The 24,278-nt window shown below is 42.6% G+C and overlaps 1 protein-coding gene across 1 annotated transcript in view; it reads left to right on the top strand.

The window, feature by feature from the left end:
* The window catches only part of LOC131044535 (protein HAPLESS 2), a 348,241-nt gene that overhangs the window by 227,743 nt on the left and 96,220 nt on the right, over positions 1–24,278 (top strand). Inside the window, exon 12 of the mRNA XM_057977882.2 lies at positions 4,966–5,083. Within this exon, the coding sequence (XP_057833865.2) occupies positions 4,966–5,083 (118 nt within the window). The remainder of the gene's footprint in view (positions 1–4,965; positions 5,084–24,278) is intronic.

Below are 24,278 nucleotides of genomic sequence, written 5' to 3'. Positions count from 1 at the left end.
CTACAGCTCACCAAAAAATTCCACAAAGCAGACCCTCTCAGGGGATTTTCAACCGTTAGAATCCTTTCCTTTTCCCTACTATCCAAATATTTAGCTTGTAAAATTCTGACCCACCTCTGCTCTGGTTTACTGTACATTTGCCACACCAACTTAGCCCCCATGGCCTCATTAATAAGTCTCCAATCACGGAGCCCCACCCCTCCACCTCCTTTGGGTTTACAAACTCTGTCCCAAGCCATGAGCGGAATTTTGTCCTGTTCCTGATTTCCATTCCACAAAAACTTTCTCATCTTCTGCTACATATTCTTAATGATCGAACCTGGGAGTTTAAAACAGGCCATAGGGAAGATAGGCATAGCCAAGACAACTGACTTCAACATCAGAAGACGACCAGCCAAGGAAAGCCACTTGCTCTTCCATCCCTCCATCTTTGCTTTGCAACCATCTAGCAACCCTTTCCAAATGTCTGTCTTACCTGCTCCAGAAAAGAGCGACATACCAAGGAACTTACCAGGCAGTTGTCCAATCTTTATCCCAAACGATCTAGCAATAGCTCTCTGAGACCAACATTCCGTGTGGAAGAAAAAGATCTCCGATTTGAGCCAATTTATTTCCTGACCAGTGGCCTAACTAAATCTGTTCAGCACTTTCTTCATAACCGAAGCCTTGTGCATAGAAGCTACACCGAAAAGACAGGTGTCATCAACAAACTGAGAATGAGTTGTGGAGTCCACCCCTCGAGCAATCTCAATGCCCTTCCACATCCCTTGAGCTCTCTTGTGAGCAATCGACCTTCCAAGAACTTCAGCCAACAAAATAAAGAGAAAGGGGGAAATTGGATCCCCTTGCCGAATACCCCAAGACGTCGAAAAGAAACCTTGAGGGCTGCCATTAACTAAAACCGAAACTGAGAACTGCATAATCATACTAGAAATCCACTTAATCCAAGACTTACCAAACCCAAACCTTACAAGCACATCCACCAAGAAAGACCTATCCACTCTATCGTAGGCTTTTCAAATGTCAAGCTTTAGGATCATTCTTCTCTGTCTGCCCTTCATTGCCGTGTGGATTGCCTCATGGGCCACAATCACCCCATCCACAATGTTCCTTCCAGGAGTAAAACCACTCTGTTCACAAGAGATCAACTTATCTAAAATTAAATTGAGCCTATTAGCAGCAACTTTTGTGATGATTTTGTAGATGGTGTTCCACAGTGAAATAGGACGGAACTCCTCCATACCTTTCGGCTTGGCCTTCTTTGGGATAAGCGCCACCAGAGTGCAATTGAATTCCTTCAAAACAAAGCCTCTGGACCTTGACTCTTCAACCACAGCTAACAATTCCTCACCAAGCACATCCCAAAAGAACGCCTGGAACCCGTCTGGTCCTGGTGCTTTCTCCCCACCTAACCCAAAAACAGCAGATTTGACTTACTTCAATGAAACTAGTTCCTCAAGCATGATATTGTCCTCCCTCGAAACTAAGGGAGGGATTAACTCCAGAAGCTCGGCTTGCAGGCCCGACTGAGCAACCCCACTTCTCCTCCACAAATTTTCGAAGAAGTCAATAGCCTCTTTGCTTATGCGGTCTGAGTCTTCAGCGATCGTACCATCCGCAAGTTGCAGGGAGAGAATTCTATTAAGACTTCGCCTTGCTTTAACCGAACTGTGGAAATCGTGTTTCTATCACCAGCTTTAAGCCAGTTTTCTCGCGACTTCTGTTTCCAGTAAATCTCCTCCCTTTGCAAAAATTCTCCATATTTTCTAAGCAGATCTTTCTCCGTGAGGAAGTCCACTTCATCCATCCCTTCTGCCAAGACCTTCGCATTCAAAGCCCCCAAATCTCCTTCTAGCCTTCTCTTTTCATCAAAGATATTGCCAAACACCTCCCTATTCCATGATTTTAATTTTTGTTTCACAAAGCTAAGCTTCTTGAAAAACTGAAAGGCCAAGAAACCTTCCACCACGGGGGCCTCCTTCCACCACCCAGCTACACGATCTCTAAAACCCGGTTCTCTTAACCACATCTTTTCCACCTTGAAGGGACACCGAATTGGTACTTCATCTTTCTACACAACCAAAGAGACCGGGAAATGATCCGATCCTGAAATAGTTAATACCTCAGCCTCAAAAAGCAAAGGGGCTAAATTCCAATCCCCTGCAAGGAAGAATCTATCTAGTTTCTCAGCAATATTAGAAAAGCCCCTTCGTTTGTTAGTCCATGTAAAATTCCCACCTTTAGCTGCCACTTCAAACAGAGCATTAGCATTAACAAAAGACTAAAAATCCGATTGCGACCTGCACAACCTCCTCACCCCTCCACGTTTATCCGAGAAAGAAAAGGTGGCATTGAAGTCCCCAGCAACAATAGCTAAAGACAGCCTCACTTCCTCTAAACGCTTAGAAATATCCTCCCATAATCTACACTTTTCCACCGCCAAAGTCAGCCCATAGACATTAATAAGAAAACAAGAAAAATTCATGGTCTTCGAATTCACCTTTACCATCTGCCAATGTTTAGAACATGAAACAACATCCACTTGAACAGCCAATGGATTCCACAGAATGCCAAGCCCATCTGAGGCCCCTTCTGAATCCACAAAAGATCCAGACCACCTCTACCTTACCCCAAAACTACAAGCAGCAGCATCACGACCCAACTTTGTTTCCTGAATGCAAATAACTTCCGGCTTAGCCTGATCAAAACCTCTTTTGATCAGACGTCTCTTGTCAGGGGCATTGCAACCCCTGACATTCCAGGTTAGGAACTTCATTGCTGTCCAGGAGAGAATAAGTCTCTCCCGGATCTAAGTAGCCTTGTCTGGCCCTTCATGTTGCCTTCTTCCTCGAGCAACTTCTGCCTATTCTTCCTTCCTCTCAAATTCCCTTTGGCCTTAGTGGGATTTGATTTGCTCTATTTAAAGGTCCTAACCTCTGTCTCCCCTATCTCTGCAGACAATCCCAAAGAATCATCGCTAAATCTGTCTTCCTCCTCAGACTCTAGCTCTGCTGATAATCCATCCACCTTGCCTGGGGACATGTGAATGTCCTTGAAACTGATTGCTTTTCCATCCACACTCCCAACCAAATCATTTGAAACAAACGGGGACTTTGCAATCAAACCCATCCCCTGCCCCTTCAGCCCATCTGGCGAGGTGTTGTAGAACCTATGTTGAGTTGGAAAACCCCCACCGACTGCACAATCCTTTAAAACGGGCCCAAGCGCACCCTCCACCGGCTTTCCTTCTAGATGAGAACAGACACCCCCACCATTTCCAAAACAATCTTGACCCACACTCTCCCCAACCAGACATTCTGCTTGAATTTGAGAACGCTCCACAGCAAACTCACCCAAATCGCCAAACACAATCTGAGCAGACTTTTCTCCAACCAAACCAGAGGCCTTCTACGGCATTTCCTGACCTGGACAAGAGTCACCTGGTACTCCCATCCCCTCTGGAATATCTAAGTTGTGCCGAAGAACCCCATCCCTTGCAACCGCCGGAACAGAACTCAGGTTAGTCTCAAGGATGCCCAGGCTCTGGTCAGAGGTCGTGCTTGCTAACAGCTGCACCTCCAGCGCACAATCTGCCCTTCCTTTCCCCTTCTGCCCAGACAAACAATCACAGTCCTCATGACCCCATTCTTTGCAGGACTTACATTTGACCATGATTTCTTCTAATTCTATTTCTTGCCTCCATAAACCCTCTGGAGATCTAATCTCAATGACCTTCGGGAGCCCTAGATGAGGCTTCCACATAACACAGATTCGGGCATACATGCATGAATTAAGTTTGTCGACCGCTTCATCCAACTTGATGAATCTCCCTGGTTTCTCACCTATACTCTTAAAAACTTCCTCCTTCCAGTATTCATGCGAGAGATTGTACAATCTTATCCAAACAGGAATTTCCTCAATAGTGGCTTGTCTAGGGTCAAAATTAGGGGTCCATCACCTCCCCATTCTTCATTGACCCAGTTTCTCACTCTGGGGAAAGCTGGCCAATCACCTCCCCACTTCATGAAGAATGCTCTATCACGCAAGGCTTGTACCGATTCCTTCCAAGCCTCCGAATCAATGCAAATACTGACTGACCGCTTCTCAGACGTTGTCGGTATCCCACCTATGGAAAGGTCTTTTGGGGGTACCTGAAATTTCGTCATCAACCTTTCCTCCGTCTGTTGCTTGCTCCACTTCAGAAGATTCAGATACCGTGAGTGACCCCATTTGGTTTTGTCTTGCTCAAATGGGAATCTATTTTTCCCCCAGCTAAAAACCTTCCTTCTCCTCCTTCCCATTTCCTGTCGTTGCCACTGATTTGAACGTGGTGGGCACCATGGTCGCTGGTTTTCCCTCTATATGTGATCGTGTTCCCATCCTCGCGACCGAACAGGACCTCTGCCTGTAAACCCTAGCTTCCTCCTGCGCTCCGCCATTTTTTTTTATTTTTTTTTATTTTTTTAAATTATCCATCATTCTTATTTATTTATTAAATTCAAATATTATTTTATGGTTTGTTGAGGAAGTAATTTTTCCATCATATGTGATTTAGTGTACAAAGACTCAATAAGAGTTTCAAATAGATTTTTTCAGTTCTAAACATGTAACATGAGTTCACTGTTATGGGATTAATAGGCTTAAGTGTATTCATTATTTAACAACTCTGCATCAAATGCCTATCTTCCTTGCTACTTATGTTTTATGTTTAATTTAAATTTTAGTGTTATCAAAACTTTAATCTGATATACATGTTAGTATTCTTGGTATTAGACAATTATAAGCTTGTATAATGGAGTTTGAAAATCAAGCATTTGACTTCTGTAATCCTTAAGTGCAATTAGGTGGAGTGATTTTGGTTTCCGATTGATGATTTATAATTTTTTGGCTTCTTAATGTTGAAGATGGTATCATTTCATCATTATTGGTCTGTGTATTAACAATTTGTCATTTTGTCTCATTCAGGAGCTCAGGAAATATTACCACTTTCTATATTTCAACAGTTGAAGCTCTAACTAAACCTACAACAGCAATAGTGTCTATAAGAAACACCGGTGATCTTATTGCATCATACTATGTTAGTGTATGTATTTCCTCAACCTATCCTATATACTTGTGAGATGTGCCATAAATAAAAGGAAAAAGCTCTTATTAACAAGCAATATGTACATACACACATCTTTACATAACACATGAGCACCATTTATATATTCTCTAACCCTTAATCTTCAATAATAATTCATGCTAAGCTACCTAAGAAACCACCTGAATGCTAGAATTTTGTACTAACTATATGTCAATGAAGACATTAGTATGTTACCTCATCAACTGTATAGCTATATGTTGTGTTTTGCATGAATGAAAATGAGCATAGAAATAGGCAATCCTGCTGTCTATGTGTTTGAACTGCAGCTTCTCAAGATACTGAGACTACTTGTGTTTCCACCATTCAAGTTGCCCAAGTTTCCCGTGATCAGAACTGAAATTCAAGGAATATCATCTACTGATGGATTTTCATATCTCCAATCCGATGGACGAAAATGGCAAAAAAATGAGGTGGATATGAGCAATGGTGGAACTAGCAATGTCACAAGTCTTAATAGGACAAAAAATTCTATTTTTAGCGTAAACCCCAACTAATCATCCTCTACTCCCAAAAAAAAAAAGGTAGAATTTCTAAACTCCTTTCTTCAGTATAAACTTCGACAAGCATAACAGAAGCTATAATTAAAAAGTAGGGAAACAAAATGAAGGAGATTAAACTTTAGGTTTTGGAACAATTATAGGGATCCTCATAGATTGGGACTGGTTGTTTATAGTATGACAATTATTGTTGATAAATGTTTTGTGTCAATATTATTAGGTTGTTATCACTTGCCATCTTGTCTATAGTGTACATTACATGGTTGTTACACGTAGCTAGAGCAATCATTGTTTCTTAATTGACAATCTTTGGTTCTTCAAATAGCATTCCCACAATTAAGTAAGGGCACTAATTTTTTGACAACTCGTCCCTATAGTAATAAGCATTGTATTGAGTACTACCTATGAGATATAAGCATTATTCTATATATTATGTACTTGTTCCTTACCATGAATTGTGATTCAACTCCTTTTGTGTAATTTCCCATTTTTATAGCCTTTCCAACATCTGTGGAAGCTCCAACTTTCTTGGAGAGTGCCAACCTTTTCGAAATGGATTTCAAATATTGGCATTGTGCTTAGGGTATCAAGTTGAATCCATTGGTTATTTCTTAGAACAGTTTCAACAAATCAGGTGCTTTCAACACTTCTTGGATAAGTATTCTATTTTGGGAACTATCAATTTTCATTAAGTTGGTTATCCAGTAAGCTTCTAAGTATGTTGGCGTATTCAGAATTCACTTTTGGGCTGTTTTTGTATTTTTCGCAACTTTGGTTGGAGGTGTCAAAAATAATTTGATGATTAAATGTTAAGTCGTCAAAAAAGCAAACATTAAAAGACAACTTATGTTATTTATTTACTTGGAGTATAAAGTCACTTTTATGAAGCAAAAAGGATTATTATTTAAAAAGCAATTTTATAGTAGAATTTCCAAAAAGTTCCACAAGGGGTTATAAAAGGCGGTTGAGGAGACTCCTTTGATTCATCCTAAGCATTTGATGTTTTTTTGAAACCCCAGTTGTGGAGAGCAGATTTCTACTATCGTAGGAAAAAAACCTTAGGCAAAGACCGGTTTTGGTGGTGAAAGATTCCTCCCTTGCCAATATTGTATGATTCATTCAGAGTCACAAGTTGTGCAAAAAAGATCCAAAGATAAATTCATTTAGAGTTCATAGCTATGCAGATTGATACAAGTTTTATAGAGATTTTTTGTTTATAGTTGTCAGCTTCAGAATCCTAGGTATAAATTTATTAAGATTTGCCAACAAACAATAAATTTGTATGCAATTTGTGTGGTGGAAAGAGAGAAGAATGTGTTTGTAATGAATTTGATCATTAGCTCAGACTTCAACCCACCTGTACCCTTTTAAATCCCTAAGGAAGCCGTACCACCATCCAAAGGCAATAAGAAGGGTTGAATCATACTCTAGAGTACTTTGGAGTCTTATTAGTATCCTAGTGTAGCCTAAAGAGAGGTTAAAAAAATTGTTGCGGCTTTTCATATGGGAATCATAGCTTACATAGGCTGTCATACCATACTAGTGAGGAGGAGGATGGGAAATAAGGAGGTCGTTGATTCATTGTTGACCATTCTGCAGTCCAGGTCAGCATTTTGACTTAGGAAAAATTGCTGATTAATTAATTTTACTACTGCTGCATGTAATTTCTGAGCATATTATTTTACATTAGAAAAATATATCAACAAAACATAGAATTTGTTAAAAAGGAAAATATCTTTTGTAAACACTATTTAATAATTTTTGAAATGAAGTTATAATCAGCAATTGAGAATTGAGGAAATATTTTTTGTTATAGCTATTATGATATTGTGCCAAAATAGGACTACATGCATACTGTCTTATGAAATGCCTGCTTAGCAAAAATTGTGAAAATTGCAAGTTTGATCAGAAATTGGATAGGGTTATTGGAGTGGTATTTAGAGATGCAATTCCTGCTAGCCTATTAGGTAGTCATTATTGCTTGCAGTTGTGAATTCGCGATCAGTTGTTTGCATCATAGTGTCAGTGGCTACATGTAATGTCTCCTCTTTCTTAGTTGGTCACTCAGATACAGAGATTCGCCTATTACCCATCTTCGCAGGCAAATTTAGTGAATAGGAGACGTCAGTGGTGGCATGTGGGGTCTTATACTTGGCATTGGGCGCTAGGATGGCATATTTTATGAGGACATAATGTTATTTTTATTATAAAGTCAGTTTTTGCTAAAAATAGAAAAATTACTTTATAAGGTGAAGTATAAAGTTGAATTAAAATATTAAAAAGTACCCACATGGCATGCACCCTTAGGCAACGTAATGTTGTTTCAAAAGGTGGACATTCTCAATGATGAATAAGACCCTCAAGGTTGGGCGAACTTGCTAGGAGTAAGTTTTATTTAATAAACTTCATTAAAGTAAAGCAACAAGAGGGGTCTTCCCTTGGGCATCTTGATTCATTTTTACATCAGCAGATTGGGAATTGAGCTCTGGAGATGAATTTTAGCAGCATATCAGACTTCTAGGAACAAAAACTCCCTGGAGACAGGTGAATTGGACGAAACCCCAATTCACAGTAGAGAGGGATCCACACAAGATTTCTATTGATGCTTCAAATGACACTTCTTTCAGCGAATTTCAAAACTGTTTGCAAAATTTGGAGGGTTTATAATCACCCTAAGGCAGTCATTTCACTCCTTAAGCCATCATACTGATTCCTTAGGCAGCCATACCATCTTGTAAACTCCTGGTTGCTATTCATGACCGTACCAGGCAAGAAAGGGCTTGAATTTCGTGCAAATCTTATGATCTGCATTTTCCAATAGTCAATCAATGTTTTTAACAAGATACAGGAATTAATTTCTTATTCAAATTGTTATTCTTTCAATAAATTGAATAATCCTGCCTAAAGGCCAGGCGTGGAACTTAGCAAACCTATTGTTTCTTTCAGTATTTATTTTTGGTAATTATTGTAGAAGCAAATAAACCATTTGGAGTCACCTTCAGCAGTTGGGAGCTCATAAATTGTGTTCTCTTGAAATTTATCAATTAAACCCCTTCCCGGTTGAGCACTAGAATCTAGGTATGCAATTAGTTGATGTGGTGAACTAGTTTATCAATCAGTTATATTTCTGAATTTTGAGTTCTTAAGTATTGTCACATTTGGCATTCATTCATGGTAAAACCCTGTGCAATCACTGGAATCAAAACCCAAGCAAAAAACTTAGAAAAACTACCATAAAACCTTTGATCAGCATCATTAAAAATCAGAAAAATTGAGTATAGATTGGTTGGGGATCTTTTAGTGATATCAGAGCAATGATCCTGCTAGCATGAGGGTCCTCTCATTATTTCTATGCATCCAGGAAGGATTGGGCCTTACAAATACTATACTCGCAGAAGAGCACAGGGACACTTGGATTTTGATATGGGTGACATATCTGAGGGTAATAGGAGTCCTCGGCATGAGGAGAGATAAAACCGTCCCGATCCTGATGAGTTAGTAAAAACTCTGGCTAATTCACAGTCAAGGATTGTGCAAGCATTAGACAGGCTGCTTCAGGATACTTTGGACAGATTGGACTTGAATCACCATTAGGGATAGGGGTGGCAGACATGACAGGTCTGTTTCAGTTACAGGCAGCCATGGGAGTAGTAGAGCCCCTTCATCGATCAAAAGTGCTTTTGGCTCTCCTAGGTGTGATAGGACTCATACATGGACAACTGACAAGCCCATGCAGCCTCATTTCACTCCTAGAGATGATCCACCACCAATAGACCCACAGGAGGGCGTTGAGTTCCAGGATATGGCTATGGAAACTAGTGAGGAGTGGGCATGTCTCTCATAGCACATTAGAGAAGCTTTCTCGTTACATCAACACTCTATGCAATGTAGAGACAATATGAGGAACTGTAATTATAGATGGCCTAGACAGAAGCAGAACAGTGATCTCAAGTGAGCTACCAGTAAGCTCACATTATCTTCCTTCGATGGCAATGGGAAGATCAGTGCACAAGCCTGGGTGCACAAGCTTAACATCTACCTTTCACTTAAGCTGATGCCTGAGGATGAGGCTATTTAGTTTGTAGTGTTACATTTAGAGGGCGTGGCTTATGATTGGTAGCAACATAGTTTGGTCACCCAAAACGTGGACTCATACATTCTTACACTGAGTTTACTGAGCGATTGATTGCTAGATTTGACTGTAAGGATGTTGAGCTATATTACAGAGATCTTGCATTGTTGCAATAGACTGGACATGTTGAAACTTAAATTAATGAGTTTCAACGTATTGCTGTTATGGTTCCTGAGATGTCGGATAAACACGTGGTGATGCTATTTATTGAGGGTTTACGGGGACTGGTCAAGGCTCTTAAGACTAGGACCCTACATGAGGCTATTTAGACTACCTTGGACCTTGAGACTAAACCACCCACTTCTTATTAGTCAGATAAGTAGTTTTCCAGACGCTCTAAACCTTTTCAGAGGTCTTCTACACAACACAAGAGTATCCCACCTCCTCCTAGGATGGATTAGGAGAGATGTAATGAGTTGAAGAGGAAGAAGTTATTCTTTTTTCGTGTATGTCATGTCCCCTCTTTAGCTCTGTCTAGCAGAGACATGTGAGTCAGCTTATTTTGGGGTCTTGTAGGCTGACAGTGGTGGATAGAGACTCAGTGTGGTTATACAGTGTCTGGGACTTGGTGTTCTGGCAGTAGTCGATCAGTTTGGAGCAGTTCCTTATTTTTAGGAGACAGTTCCTACATTTATGGAGGATATCCCTACTATTTAGGAGGTTATGACCATACCCAGGGTTGGGTCTCCTTGAGATTATTCCTTGGGTTTAGTTTCAGAGGATTTGGGTTTGTTTCCTAGTTTCTAGGAGCATCCCTAGATTTTAGGGATAAGATTGCTCGAGGATCCATGATTTCCGACAACAGTCACAAACAGGTGGCAGGCTCCGTTTCAGACTTGTGGAGTCAAATGAGCATTATACGGCTATTTGGGATATATTTTTAATATTTCCTAAGTTAGCGTCTTATTAATTAAATAAAGCTATTTATATAGCTAATTGGAGTAATAAGGGAATTTTGGCTTCTTCTGGTTAGGCAGGCATATGTGTTATAGCTCATTGGAAAGGTCTTGAATTATTATAACTTATTTTCATCATTCGAAGACCTTCTGGCACCTTGAGTTTTGTTATTTGACAAAAGGGGTGTTTTCCTATACATAAAGGTCTTTTAATTAAGAATATGCCATTATTTAATAAAGGTAAAACCATATTCTCCCTTTAGGGTTCGAGTAGCTTTGAGAGGGAGATAAAAGGAGATGTTGGCTTATTATTTGATCATCTTTTTTTTACATCTTCAAACTTGGCATTTGTGAATTTGCTATGAGGAGCGATTTCTGGAGAACTGGGACGCAAACCCCAATAGAAGGTTTCAGCAGCTTCATTTGGTTTCAGACTTTGATTGGAGTGCAAGTTCAGCATTGGAAGAGCTTTGGCTTTGGACGTTGGGTATATTGCTTGGCACGTGGGAGTCCCTTGGCTGCCTGGATGTGACTGCAGCAGCCGTACCCTCCTTCCAGCTGGCACGTGGGTTGTTGATTGGTATTCATCAGCCATCTCTTTTCATTGTGCGTGGATGGTTTTTCTTGCAGCAGGCAACATTATTTTGGTTGGTAGATACTTTGCTGGCATATCATTTATGTATTTTGCCTGGTACTATTTGTAGCTATTCTGGATTGGCTGAATATTATATTATTGCACATTATTTTCCAGCCTATTTCATATTTGCTGCTGTTGTTATTCATTGTTTACCTATATCTGGAAAAATACAAACAAAAACAAAAGACACAACCTTTCTGCAACTTCTGTCTATTTCTGAAAGAAAATATTAATAAGCAGGAAAAATCAATTTAAAATAATAAAAATTACAGCAGATTAGTAAAAGAGATCCATCGGGGATCGTTCAATGTAGGGAGCCTTGGGAGCCTAGACACAGATTCCTTGGGAAAGGCAAAGTGCATCTCATTGAGGTCTCTTCAGATTCTGGATGATGAGCATATATAAGATATAATTTCTGAGGGCAGCCATGGTGAGGATGAGCAGGAGACTCCACAGGTAGATCTTGGGGAGGATGAGACTTTGGGTACATCCAAGGTCACTATTGCTACTCTCTCAGGAGTCCCTAGGATTCATCCCTTTCGGTTGAAGGGAGTAATTAAGGGACAGCATGTGACTTGCCTTGTGGACAGTGGCGCTATGCACAATTTTATTGACAAGGGACTGGTTGCTAAGCATGGATTGCAAGCTGAGGACTTCATTGGTTTCAATGTGATAGTGGCAGATGGCTTTGCTATGAGGTGCACCAGGAGGGTCCCACGGCTTATGTAATCTCCCTTGCTGATTATGGCCTTAAAATGCTGAAGATAGGCTCAAGGAATATTGTCAAACAGTTGTCCTACAACCCTTAAACCTATTGTTACCAAAAACTTATTGCTTTCTTGATGTTTATGACCCAAGGTATAATATCAAACAGTTCACATACAACATTTAGTTTGCTGGTCTGAGTTTCAGAATGATAACCTTGCATGTTATTGACACGGAAAAGGCTTTGCACAACTTTGCGTGTTATTGGCATTGATACACAAGAAATGCAATTGCAAATGATTTCTATGATATCTAAATTATAAACTCAAAGTATTAATGACTCTTTGCTCTTCTCAAATGCATATAGATGAATTTCAATGACAAATGTGCACCTACAGCCAAGAGGCATTCTCACAAACACTTCGCATGCAAACTATTATTATTAGAGACATAGCATCAAATGACTTGCAACCTGTTCCTCCTTTATTGAATGCAAATTTCAGGTACAATCAATCAAGCTTAAAGCTTGCCAATATATGCATACACTCCTAAATCTCAGGCAGTCATATATCGCTGTCTATAGTGGCAATAACAACAACACATCTTTGACAATATAATCAGCTATAAGCAAATAAGAGAACCTGTTTGAATGATCGCCCAATGCCAATGTGAAGAAGCAAGCAATATCTGAAAATGGAGTCCTTGAGCCCAAATCGTGACTTATCCAAATCGCCCCTATTCTTGGAGTCCTTAGATAATAACAATTAAATGATAGCTGCTACGGACCCCCTTTCACACCAAAATTCATCAGACTGCCCTAAGAAAGAGAGCACTCAAGTCTGGTAGCAAATTCGATGCATAAACTGGGCCTAATGATCAAAATTGTGGCTCATCTCATGCCACGGCAATGTCTGAAAATGGCAGGAATGTAGCTCAGCAAGTTGGTGAATGTAATCAACAGTTATGGAACATAGATCATTCAACACCAAGCTATCTTCAAAACCCTCCAAACCAACTCTAGTAAACTTGGTCCTTGACCAACCAGTTAGGCTTTATGAGATGACTGAATTATCACCTCCAGCTGCAACCCTTCAAGAGATGTTTCACTCCCTCAATTATGCTATCTATGAGAGTTATCGTTCTCAAAGACTGAAATGTTTTGCAAAAACCCTAGGCCCCACAAACTCAATATCACAAAGATGTCAAATATCCGATGCCAAACAATGAGACTCATCCCCCATTTATTTTTTTCCCACATGGATCAGCCTCCCTTCTAGAAGATTCCCTTTAATAAAATAATATTTAATTTCATCTTAAATTAATATTTAATTGCACTTTAGATTATATTAAAATATCATTATAATACAAAGTGCAACACACGTAACATCATACGTGAGAATACATTATCTCACCAAAAATCATATAAAAATAGAATGTGAAGCCACAAGCAACTGCCCAAGTGACCCTCTAAACAAACCGTATTAGCCTACGAGAGCCAGGAATAGGCTAAACCCTCTACGAACTGATCCTCATGAAAATGGGGACATTACAGCAAAACTTTTGTACAGCATACACCATCCCCAGTGCCTCCCTCTCCGTTGTATTGTAGTTCCATTCGGCCCTCGACAAAAGTCGGCTGGTGAAGAAGACGGGGTGATCCAGTCCTTGTGTCCCCACTTGTGCGAGGGTGGCACCAATGGCGAAGCTAGAGGCATCCATGTGTACGTGAAACTCTTTATTCCAATCCCGGTACACCAGGATCGGTGCACTCACCAGCCGATCCTTCAGTTCCCTGAAGGCTCCTTCCTGCTCCATACCCCTTAGGAACGGCTCCCCCTTCCTTGTCAGCTTGTCCATGGGGTAGGAAACTTGTGCAAATCCCTTGATGAATCTCTGGTAGTAGCCAACATGGCCTAGGAATGACTTCACCCCCGTTACATCCATCGGACTCTCCATATTGATAATCACCCCTACCTTGTCTGGGTTTGTCTTTAGTCCTTCCCTGCAAACAATGTGGCCGAGGAGCTTTCCTTGCGGCACCATGAACCTACACTTCTTCGGGTTGAGAGCTAGCCTAGCTCTCCGGCACCTCTCCATACATTCTCTGAGTGCCTTCAGATAATTATCTTGGTCACTGAAAATAGACCAGTCATCCAAGAACGCCTTGAAATTCCCTACTATCATTTTGTCAAAGATGTGTAAAATTATTCTCTGGAAGGTTGCCGGTGCATTACATAGCCCAAAGGGCATGCGATTGTAGGTGTACACCCCATCTTCCACCACAAAGGTGGTCTTTAGCTTATCTTCATCAGCAATACTTATCTGATTGTACCCAGAGAACCCATCCAGAAACGTGTATATCTCATGCCCAGCTACTTCTTCCAAGATGTTGTCCGTGAACGAGATTGGAAAGGGATCTTTAATTGTTACTACGTTTAGACACCTGAAATCCACACATATCCTTATCTGGTTGGCCTCCTTCTTGAGGGAAATAACGATTGGGGAGACCCAGTCACTTGTCTCCACCTTGAATATGATCCCAGCCTCCAACATTTTGTTGATCTCCTCATTCACTTTGGCAACATAGTTCTTGTTCATTCTATATGGCCTCCTCCGTACGGGTTGGGCTCCTAGTACGAGGGGTATGCAGTGTACGCACAATTCCGGAGGTATCCCCTTCAAGTCCTTGTACATCTAGGCAAAGACGTCCATGTACTCAAGGAATATCCTGAACGCCACTGCCTTCAGTATGGGGTTCCAAACGTCCCCTACGAGTATCACCTTTGGGTCCTCGTCCTTGCCTATATTGACTTTTTTCACATTGGTTTCCTCGTACTTGATAGTTTTATCCCGTTCAAACCGATGGGCCGGTGTGTCATCAACCCGTGCCACCCCTTCTTGGTACCTACCGTACTCCGGAGGGAATGACAGCTCTTCCGTACTGCCACTTGATTGCCCAATCTCGCATATCTACAACATGTGGCACTTCAAATGGAATACCTCATAGTCCTCCATCTGCCAATGGAAGGGTCCGGTAATGAACTAGTTTCATCTTCAGAGCATCCGTCCAATTCCAGCACTCCTTCCTCGTTGGGTTCCATCCCTCCTCTGCCTCCTTCGGAACCCCACTCCCATCTGTTTGAGTCATTCGAGTCGGAGTCGGACGATGCAAGCTCTTCACTGACAGCCTAGTTCCTCAGGTCAATCACATACTTATGGCACTCGCTCTCAACCGAGAGTGTATTCTTTTTCTTGTTATGATTGGCTTTGGCCATGATCAACCATCCCCTTCCGAGGAGGGCGTCGTATGCTTTCCTTTCCAGTGGAATGACCACGAAGTCCAGAAAGAATTGTTGTGAACCAACCACCACTTTTTGTGCCATGAGAGTCCTAAGGGGTTTGATGTCATGTTGATCTGCACCGACAAGGTGGAATGTTGGTGGCCAGAGGGTAGGTTTGCCAAGACCCCTCCAGGTTTCTTCCGGTAGTACATTGATGCCAGACCCGCCATCCACAATGGTGTTTGTGAGCTTCTGCCCCATTATCTCTATCTCCACCATGGCAGGTTTCCGTCCAATGCTTACTGTGAGCAACATAGGGTCTATGGCATCCTTACCAGGTTCCGTCACTGGAACCGTACTAGATGGTTTTGTTATTGTTCGATGTTCCTGGTTGGCAGTGGTGTCACCAACTGCATTTGTCAAGGCCATCCTCAACTGCGGCATGGTTTGTAGGAGGTCGGATATCCGCACAAGTATAGTGGACTATAACATCTGCTTAATGATAGTTTTTTTCCGGTCTCGACTGAAGTAGAGTACTGGCAGCCTAGTGCAAGGCCCTCCGTTCTTCTACCATCGCACGTTCAATGTCTGCCCTAGCCTCCCAGGGTCTTTCTCCGTGCGAGGGTCAGGGTACATGGCTTTCTTACTTTGCAATCTTGTGATTGCCAGTACATCTTCCTCCGGTTCCTTTACCTCCAACATATTCACCCCTTTTTGCTTTGAACACTTTGTGTCTTTATGATTCCCTGGACCGCACCACTTGCACAACAAACTCCCCGCACTATCTCCATTTTGACATTCCCGCGCAAAGTGACCCCATTCGTTGCATTTCCAAAATTGGATCATGGGTCGTCCTTTTGCGTCGTACTAAATTTTACTCCTTGGCGTGTTATTGTTGGACCGGTTGTTACAGTACCCTCCAGGAGAGGCGTCTGAGTTTGTTGTCGGCTTCGAAGGTGTCGCTAGCGGTGACTTGGTCGGGCTGGGTGAAGAGCACTTGGGTGCTCCGTGCTTTCAGGTTGTACGGGCATTCCTTGATGGTGTCCCATTACTTGGCAGATGTCACAGAAGACTTTTTGAGGGCATCTCCCCTTAGTGTGCCCTTTTGTCTTATAGTCGGTGCACCATACTTCCTTTCCCTCCTTGCCATTTTCTTTGTCAGCCTTCAATTCTTTCATTATTCTTATCATATCCTTTTGGAGTGCTTGTACAGTCTTAGACTCCCCGTCGATGTCTCCATCCGTACTATCACCATCACTCACCCGACGCTTCCCTCGGGATGTCTTATTTTCACTTTCAATATCCATCGCATGGTTGTATGCTTCGTCATATGAGGGCGGAGGTACCACTTTCATCTTTCGTCTGAGGGACTGTACTAGCCCTGCGACAAACCATCTCTTCTTTAGGCCATCGGTCGATTGGTTCTCCATTTTGTTCAATAGTTCCCTCAGCCTTATGCTGTAAGCCCGCACACTATCACTTTTTCCCTGCTTGGTATTGTAAATCTCCACCACAATTTCATTATCATCACATAGGAATTTGAATTCCTCCTGGAAGGCCTTCTTCAAGTTGTTCCATGATGTTTTATATTGGGTATCCAGGTCCGTATACCAGTCAATTGCTATTCCTCGCAGGGTGGTCGGGAATGCCTTCAACCAGTAATCCTGGTCGTCTTGGCCATTTGCCTCCCAGATGGTTATGCATGTCTTGCAATGTCGTACGGGGTCCTCCGACCCATCGCCCATGAACTTTGGAAGCTTTTGTTTCTCTGGGGTGTGTGTCATTGTCTTCGTCTGGAGGGTTTTGTGTAACGCCTGGAAGTTATTATTGTTGGTTGAAAATTTTGTACACTTGGGGAAATATACAAAATTGTGGTTTCAACCACAGCACACGAGTAAAAACTCTCCTAATTAAGGGAAGGCTCCCCCTATCTAACTAAAACTGAAATAAAAACAGGATGGGACAGCAATCTTCCTTCTTTCTTCAAGAAAGACAATATCCTTTTCTCTTCACAGAAAAGGATAGCGATTGAAAATGAACAGCAGTAACTACTTTCAAGTGAAATGAGAGAAAGGAAATGAAGTTTCCTGAAAGCGCAAAGACTTCCGTCACTTCCTTCGGGACGGGACAGCAATATCAAGCTCAAAGACTTGACTATTGGAAGTCCTATCTACCCTTTGCTATATTAAATTTTTACAATGAATAAAAGATAACAGCTCAAAGACTGGAATAATCTATTCTTTTAACACAAAGACAAGAACTAATGCAAGCTCAAAGACTTGCTGCTATTTCTTATCAAACATTAATTTTTTCTCAAGAATAGATGCAAGCTCAAAGACTTGCTACTCCTTCTAGAGATTTTCCTATTTTAATTAATCTTCTCTACTTGCAGCTCAAAGACTACAAATCAGATTGGACTAAGCTCCTTTAGAAACACTTTGCATAGAAGAAATAAAAAGATTCAAACTCAAACATGTAGCTCAAAGACACAAAACTTGAGTAATCCTTCTTTCTTATTCTTCAAAACCTTCAATTCACATACATAAGCTCAAAGACTTCTTGCTATAAATTTGGCAGAGTTTTTGCTTGCTTTCCAAAAGATGATAATTACAATGGACCTCTCAAGTATTTATAGAAGAGGAGCCTTGAGAAAAAGGTGGGAGGATCCTAACTAACTTGAGAGATTCTCTCAACCACCAAGACTCATTTAATAAATAACTGAGACTTCATTAATTAACTAAGAGTTACTCTAACTAACTAAGACTTATTCCAACTACAGTCCTAATCGGACACAACTTGTAGTTGCCTTACATGTAATTACAAAAGTGCAAGTAATGTGTAACTTGCATTTTACAAAAGTTACTTTTACATGTAACTTGTCTAAACAAAATTACAACTAAAGATTACAAAAGAGGGAAAATTCAACTAAGTATTGAAAAACACTTAAGTTGCATTTTGTGAAGACACAAATCTTTGAAATTTTCGGATGCTCGCTTGTAGTTCCTCGGGATTCGGTTCATGGGTGTTCTTAGCAACAACCATAGTCTTCACAATAGTGTCGTGACAGTGGAGGAGCGTGGGATTGTCTTTATCCAGGATAGACTGGATCTCATGCAAAAAGGTTTGGTGTTTCATCAATGCTTGAATTGAAGCTGCTGAGAATTGTTCGCTCCTCCATTCATTATGAATCCTCATCTGTAAATCAGCAAGAACCTCTTCTTCTGGAATCAGCTCTCCATCCTGACTTACTATATTGCAAGAGGCTCTTTCACAATGTGAGACAATACCTCAATAGACTTCATCCCGGAATCTCCTTGCATCACTGATCTCCTCAATGAGGGATTTAAGAACAAGGGTCTTGTTTTCCATGAGTTCCTCAAATTCCAAGTACATGACCCTGGAAGAGATGATGGTGTGCTCCTGCAAATTACTCAACTGTTGTTGGGGCATGGTACGCCAGATTGCCAAACTTTTCTCAACACTTTCCAGATTCTTTTTGAAAGTGTTAGAAGTCTGATCCAGTTTCTCCTCAATGGTTTCCAACTTAGACATTATTTGAAAAATGTCTTTTACCACTTGAATACATTGATCATGAAGCTGATCAACCCAGGAATCAAGTGCTTGTACTTTCTGAGTAGCCCTTTCCACTCCACGAATCGATTCTTGGGAACCAGAAGAACCTATGGAGTTACTCCCTTTAGCAGCAGGTTTTGTGATTTTATGAATGGCTGCCATGAGCTGTCGGTTTTCTTCTTCTAGCTTGTCTTTCTTTGCAAGAAGATCGTCGCACCTTTGCACTAGTGAAGCAACAGAAAACTGAGCATCATGTTTAATGACCTCATGTGTTTGCTTGCCCAATTCTACCCTTGTGACCTTATAATCAGCAGCTGACATTTCATCAAGTGGTTTATCTGCAATAGGTTCCACAATTTCAGCTACTTTCATCTTGTTGCTATCAACAGTTACCCTAGAGATAGTCTTCGCCTTCTTAGCAACTTTGGATTTGGACTATTTGAGTTGCTGGTAGTCAAAGGCATCAGGTGAGATCTTTTGCTTCTTTCTTTTCGAGGTGAAAGAACTAAGCCATGGAGGCAAAGTCATCAACTCACTTCTAGTAGTAGCTGTAGGCAAAGGAGAAGCAGTTTCTGTTTGAATTACCATGGTAACCCTGGGAGGAATATCTGTTTGAATAGCGACCACGGTTTGCTCAGTTACCAATGGACATGAAGATTGCCTCATGAATTCTTCAAAACCAAAAGTGGAAGTATCGATTTTTGATAACTGAATGCAAGTGGGATTATCTTCAAGAACTTTCAACACACTTTCTCGTTGTTGATCAGGAGAAGGCTCGTATGCTGAAATGGGAACTGCATTCTGAGGAGACTCATCTATGAGCAAATCAGAAGGAGAAAGAGGCGTCTCAATGGAAACTGGAGGAATGACCTCGTGAGGCGAGTCTGAAACTGGAGACCTAGGCGCATCGTCAGATTGCTGCCCCTCTTTTGGATTATCCAGGTTGATCACCCGAACATGGAACCGTGATTTCTCCTTCCCACGAGTAGTCGTCTCCTCAGGAGGAAGCACTACTGCACGACTAACTCGTAACTTGATCCTTGTGCCTGAAGATGAAGCACCCTCCTTGTTATCAATCTGAATCTCAGACTTCCGTCCAAGAGGCCCTATAGAATCATCTTCTTTACCAACCTTGATTTTGATAAGTCTAACAGCATTACTTTTCAGCCATGCGTTAGTGTTGGCCAAGATAGGCTGAAATCTGTCAAGGATGGAGACGCACTCCTTGTGTGACCATTGGATCAAAGGAAGTGGAGCTTCCTCAACCCTTCGTGAAATGTATTCAGGATCAAGTATATGCCCGTCATCGATCATCCCTTGTGGGATATCCGCCAAGTTCAAGTCAACAATTTGCTCAACAGTGAGCCTGCAGTAATCCATCTTCAGAACTTCGACTTCCGTGCGGAGATCTACCCAGATGTCTTCAATGCGATGAACATGCACAAAGGATTTCTTGATCTTCTCCTTCATACCTCTATAATCAAAATCAGCTCTAGGTTTGAACCTCTTAAGCTTGATTTCCTGCAATTCAACCTCCATGGCCTTAGCCTTCACAGATGTGACATGGGAGTATCGACCAATTTTCAATGGGTTTGTGCTAGAGATCCCCATTCCAACCTTGTGTCTAGCAGACTGAAAAGTATGAACAGCCATGATCTGTCTTCCCAACTCCATAAGAATTATCTTATCGGTTGGGTATCTTGGAAGCATGTATGGCTGTCCATCATAGCATCCAATCCTCATATAGGTGAAGGTGGGAAATTGCAGGAATAAACACCCATACTCAGACACCTTGACCCATGCCTCATCTGATACTCTTTTGTTTCTGAGATCCACGTCAAACTGACACATGAAATATCCAAAGAATGCATCTTGGACTCTTCTAAAATGCAGTCTGCTAGGTTTCAATGGCAACTGGTCATAATATTCCCAAACTGGTATAAGCGAGCGATCACCCTTGGTAGAAAGACCTGGAAAGTGTCTAGGTGACGCTGCTAAATATACCAAATAAGAATTCATGAAGAAGGTCATAGTGGTAGGAACTACTGCAAGTTGTTCGCACAAAGCATCGCTGATGATTTCACCCCGTGAAATGTGATGCGACTGCCGTATGAACATGATGAATTGATACATCCATGGCTCAAAGACATTAGAGTGCTCAAGGCCCATCATCCTGCTGAGAAGAGTGATGGTGTCTCCTATCTCCCACTTGAAATCACAACGGTACAACTTTGCCCATCTTGAGAAGGAAGGACGTGGCTCTTGGATCCACCTATTGATGTGTCGCTTGCAATCTTTTTCCCTTTTCACATAATACTCTGCTGCACTTTCTTTGGTGATTTCCATATAAACAAGTGCAGGAGGTATTTTGAACACCTTCTCGATTGTATCCGCATCAAGACGAATTATAGCTTCACCATCATCATTTTTGATGACTCTTGACTCTTTGTCAAAATGATGGGCGCATGCAAGAACAAACTCAGGTTCTAGGGCAGCTGTTTACCTTACTGGGTAAACAGGAAGAATACAGAAACTGAACAGCAATGCACAATGCAATTACAAAGGAAGTACCAGAATAAGCTTTCCATTAATGTCAAAAGATGTTCATATTATAATCTGTCGTCCACATTACATGTCCCTCAACACCCGGAGGTGGTACAATATATGTCAGCCGAAGGGGTGCGACACAACCGTCGCGACTCTAACTACCTACCCGTCGGCTAACTAACTATCAACAATTAACATTACTAAACTATACATATTTTCCGATAACATCATCCCCCCCAAAAAAGAAGTCGTCTCCGACGACTCACAACAAAATGGAGACAATGCATATATACACCCAAACAAAGTCAAGGAGGGAGCTGAGGAAACGTCCCTGAAGTCGAAGGCTGGGATGCTGGTGTCTGGGCTGCCAGGCGGGCGCGGAGGTCATAAACCTGCTGAGTGCGTGCTGCCACATCCCGCTCCGCCACCAACACCTTCTCTAAAGCCATCTTCACCATATGCGCAGCTTCCAGCAACTCCTTCTCCTTGGTATCCGCGGACTCTGTCATACCGACCAACTGAGTCTGCAACAAACCCCGCTCTGCAGTAACAGCATCCAACTCCTGTTGCACAAGGCTCCGCGCACTCTGCTCCTCCGACAGGCGGATGCCCACCGCAACCTTCTCTGCATGGGCTGTCTCAAGCTGTGCTAACAACTGCGTCCTCTCGGCTGCCCAGGATGCCCATCTCCACCACGGCTGGGTGTCGGCCATTGTTGACGGTAAGTACAACTGGATTTGTTGCCGAGCTTCCTAGTATGGGAGCGTCCATGTCTCTCAGTTTGGGTTTATCAACCTTTGTGCCCAACAGCACTGTCCCCAATTGCGGTATGGTGTGTAGGAGGTCTTCCAGTTTCACGCGTACCTCCATTTGGAGCATCTGCCATACAATGTTCCTCTCCGCGTCTGTGCAGTAGGGTCTAGATGACTCGTGTGTCTCTCCCCGTTGGGCTTTCATGGCCCTTTCTATTTCCTCCCTTGCCTCCGTCATTCTCTGCTTCTCCGTGCGGGGATGGGGGTATCGGGCTTCCTTTGCCTGCCCTCGGGTAAGAGCAAGGATGGCTTCTTTACCCCGTGCGTTGCCTTCGATATCAATCAGATTGGCCCCTACGCCAAACTTCGGACAATCGGCATCTTCATGGTCACCGGGGCCACACCACCGACATAGCTTTTGAGCGGTGTCATTGTTATTACACCCTCGTGCGTAATGACCCCATTGATTGCAAGCCCTACATTGAATCATCGAGCGTCCCTTCGCATCATATTGGACCCTGTTTCTGGTGGAATTATTATTATTCCCCCGTCCGCCTCGCCGGTTTCCTCGGTAGCCTCCGGAAGATGCATTATTGTTTGAATCCGATGTGGAGGGCTGCTCATGTGCAAAGAGCACTTGCTGGTTACGTGCCTTCAGATTGTATGGGCATTCCTTCGTAGGATGTCCCATAATCTGGCAGATGTCACAGAATGCCTTCTTGGGACAGGCACCCTTTGTGTGGCCGCTCTCCTTACAATCCGTGCACCATAGTTCATCATCCTTGCTTGTGGCCCCCTTCATTGTCTTAAACTCTTTTAACATCCGTTCCATATCCTTCTGAAGGGCCGTGACTTTCTTCTTCGGCTTCTCATCACTGCTACTCTCTTCTTCCGACGTATCATCTTCAGAGGATGACGAAGATCTATTCTTCTTCTTTTTGGCCGTCTTATTTTCACTTTCCAAGTCCATGGCCCGATTGTATGCATCATCGTAGGATGTCGGAGGCACAATTTTCATCTTTCGTCGTAGCTTAGGGTTCAGACCCTCGACAAACCACCGCTTCTTTAAGCCATCAGCCGGTTGGCTTTCCATCTTTCCGACTAATTCCTTTAGCCGGCGGCCATATGCCCGTATGGTCTCCTTCTTTCCTTGCTTTGTTCCATAGATTTCCAAGACTATCTCATTATCATCTCGGAGAAGCCAAAATTCCTTCTCGAATGCTTTCTTCAATTCATCCCACGTAGTTACCCCGGTTTTATCCAAGTCTGAATACCAGTCAATAGCCACTCCTCTCAGTGTGGCGGGGAACTGCTTCATCCATTCATCCTGGTCAGTCACCCCATTGGCTGTCCAGATGGATTCGCAGGTACGGCAATGCCGTGCGGGATCATCCTTGCTATCCCTGTTGAATTTGGGCAACTTCTGTTTGGTCGCTATTGATGGAAGTCGTCCACTTGGAGGTGGTTGTGGCCGTGTCTGCCCTCCGGCGCTGCTCCCTCCGATGCCGCTGATGTCTCTTGTGGTGGTGACCAAAGGTACAGTGTTCTGTCTTGTACCTACCGTGCGGTTAGCTTCCCCTTCGCCGTCACCCGTGCCCGGCTCCCCTCGGTGATCCTCCCTTTGTGGCGTGAGAGCGACTACCGTGCAATTAGCTTCCCCTTCGCCGTCACCCGTGCCCGGCTCCCTTCGGTGATCCTCCCTTTGTGGCGTGAGAGTGACTACCGTGCGGTTAGCTCGCCCTTCGCCGTCACTCGTGCCCGGCTCCCTTCGGTGATCCTCCCTCTGTGGCGTGAGAGATAAGTTTTTGAACCGATCTCGAGTCTCTTCAACTAGTTCTCTCCGTAACCTAGTTTCCTCCAAAAACTCTTCGAGGCTTCTCACTCTACCGTAGTCTGGCGACGCGTAGAAATTCCCCTCGGCTTCTGCACCTTCCGTGACACCTCCTTGGTTCCCTTTGTGCAACCCTTCGGCAGGTCGTCCTTCGGCAAGTTGCCTCAGCCTCCGTCTACGTTCTACACGTTGTTCCAGAATCAAAGCCTTCTGCACAGCCTCCCACTCGTCGGTTTCTAATTTCTTATTTCTGTCTTTATTCAATAAATTGGGCATTAATT

Source organism: Cryptomeria japonica, chromosome 9 (genome assembly GCF_030272615.1).
Source record: "Cryptomeria japonica chromosome 9, Sugi_1.0, whole genome shotgun sequence".
NCBI lineage: Eukaryota > Viridiplantae > Streptophyta > Pinopsida > Cupressales > Cupressaceae > Cryptomeria > Cryptomeria japonica.
Note: the sequence above shows the minus strand (reverse complement) of the source record. Positions and strands in the feature narration are given on the sequence as shown.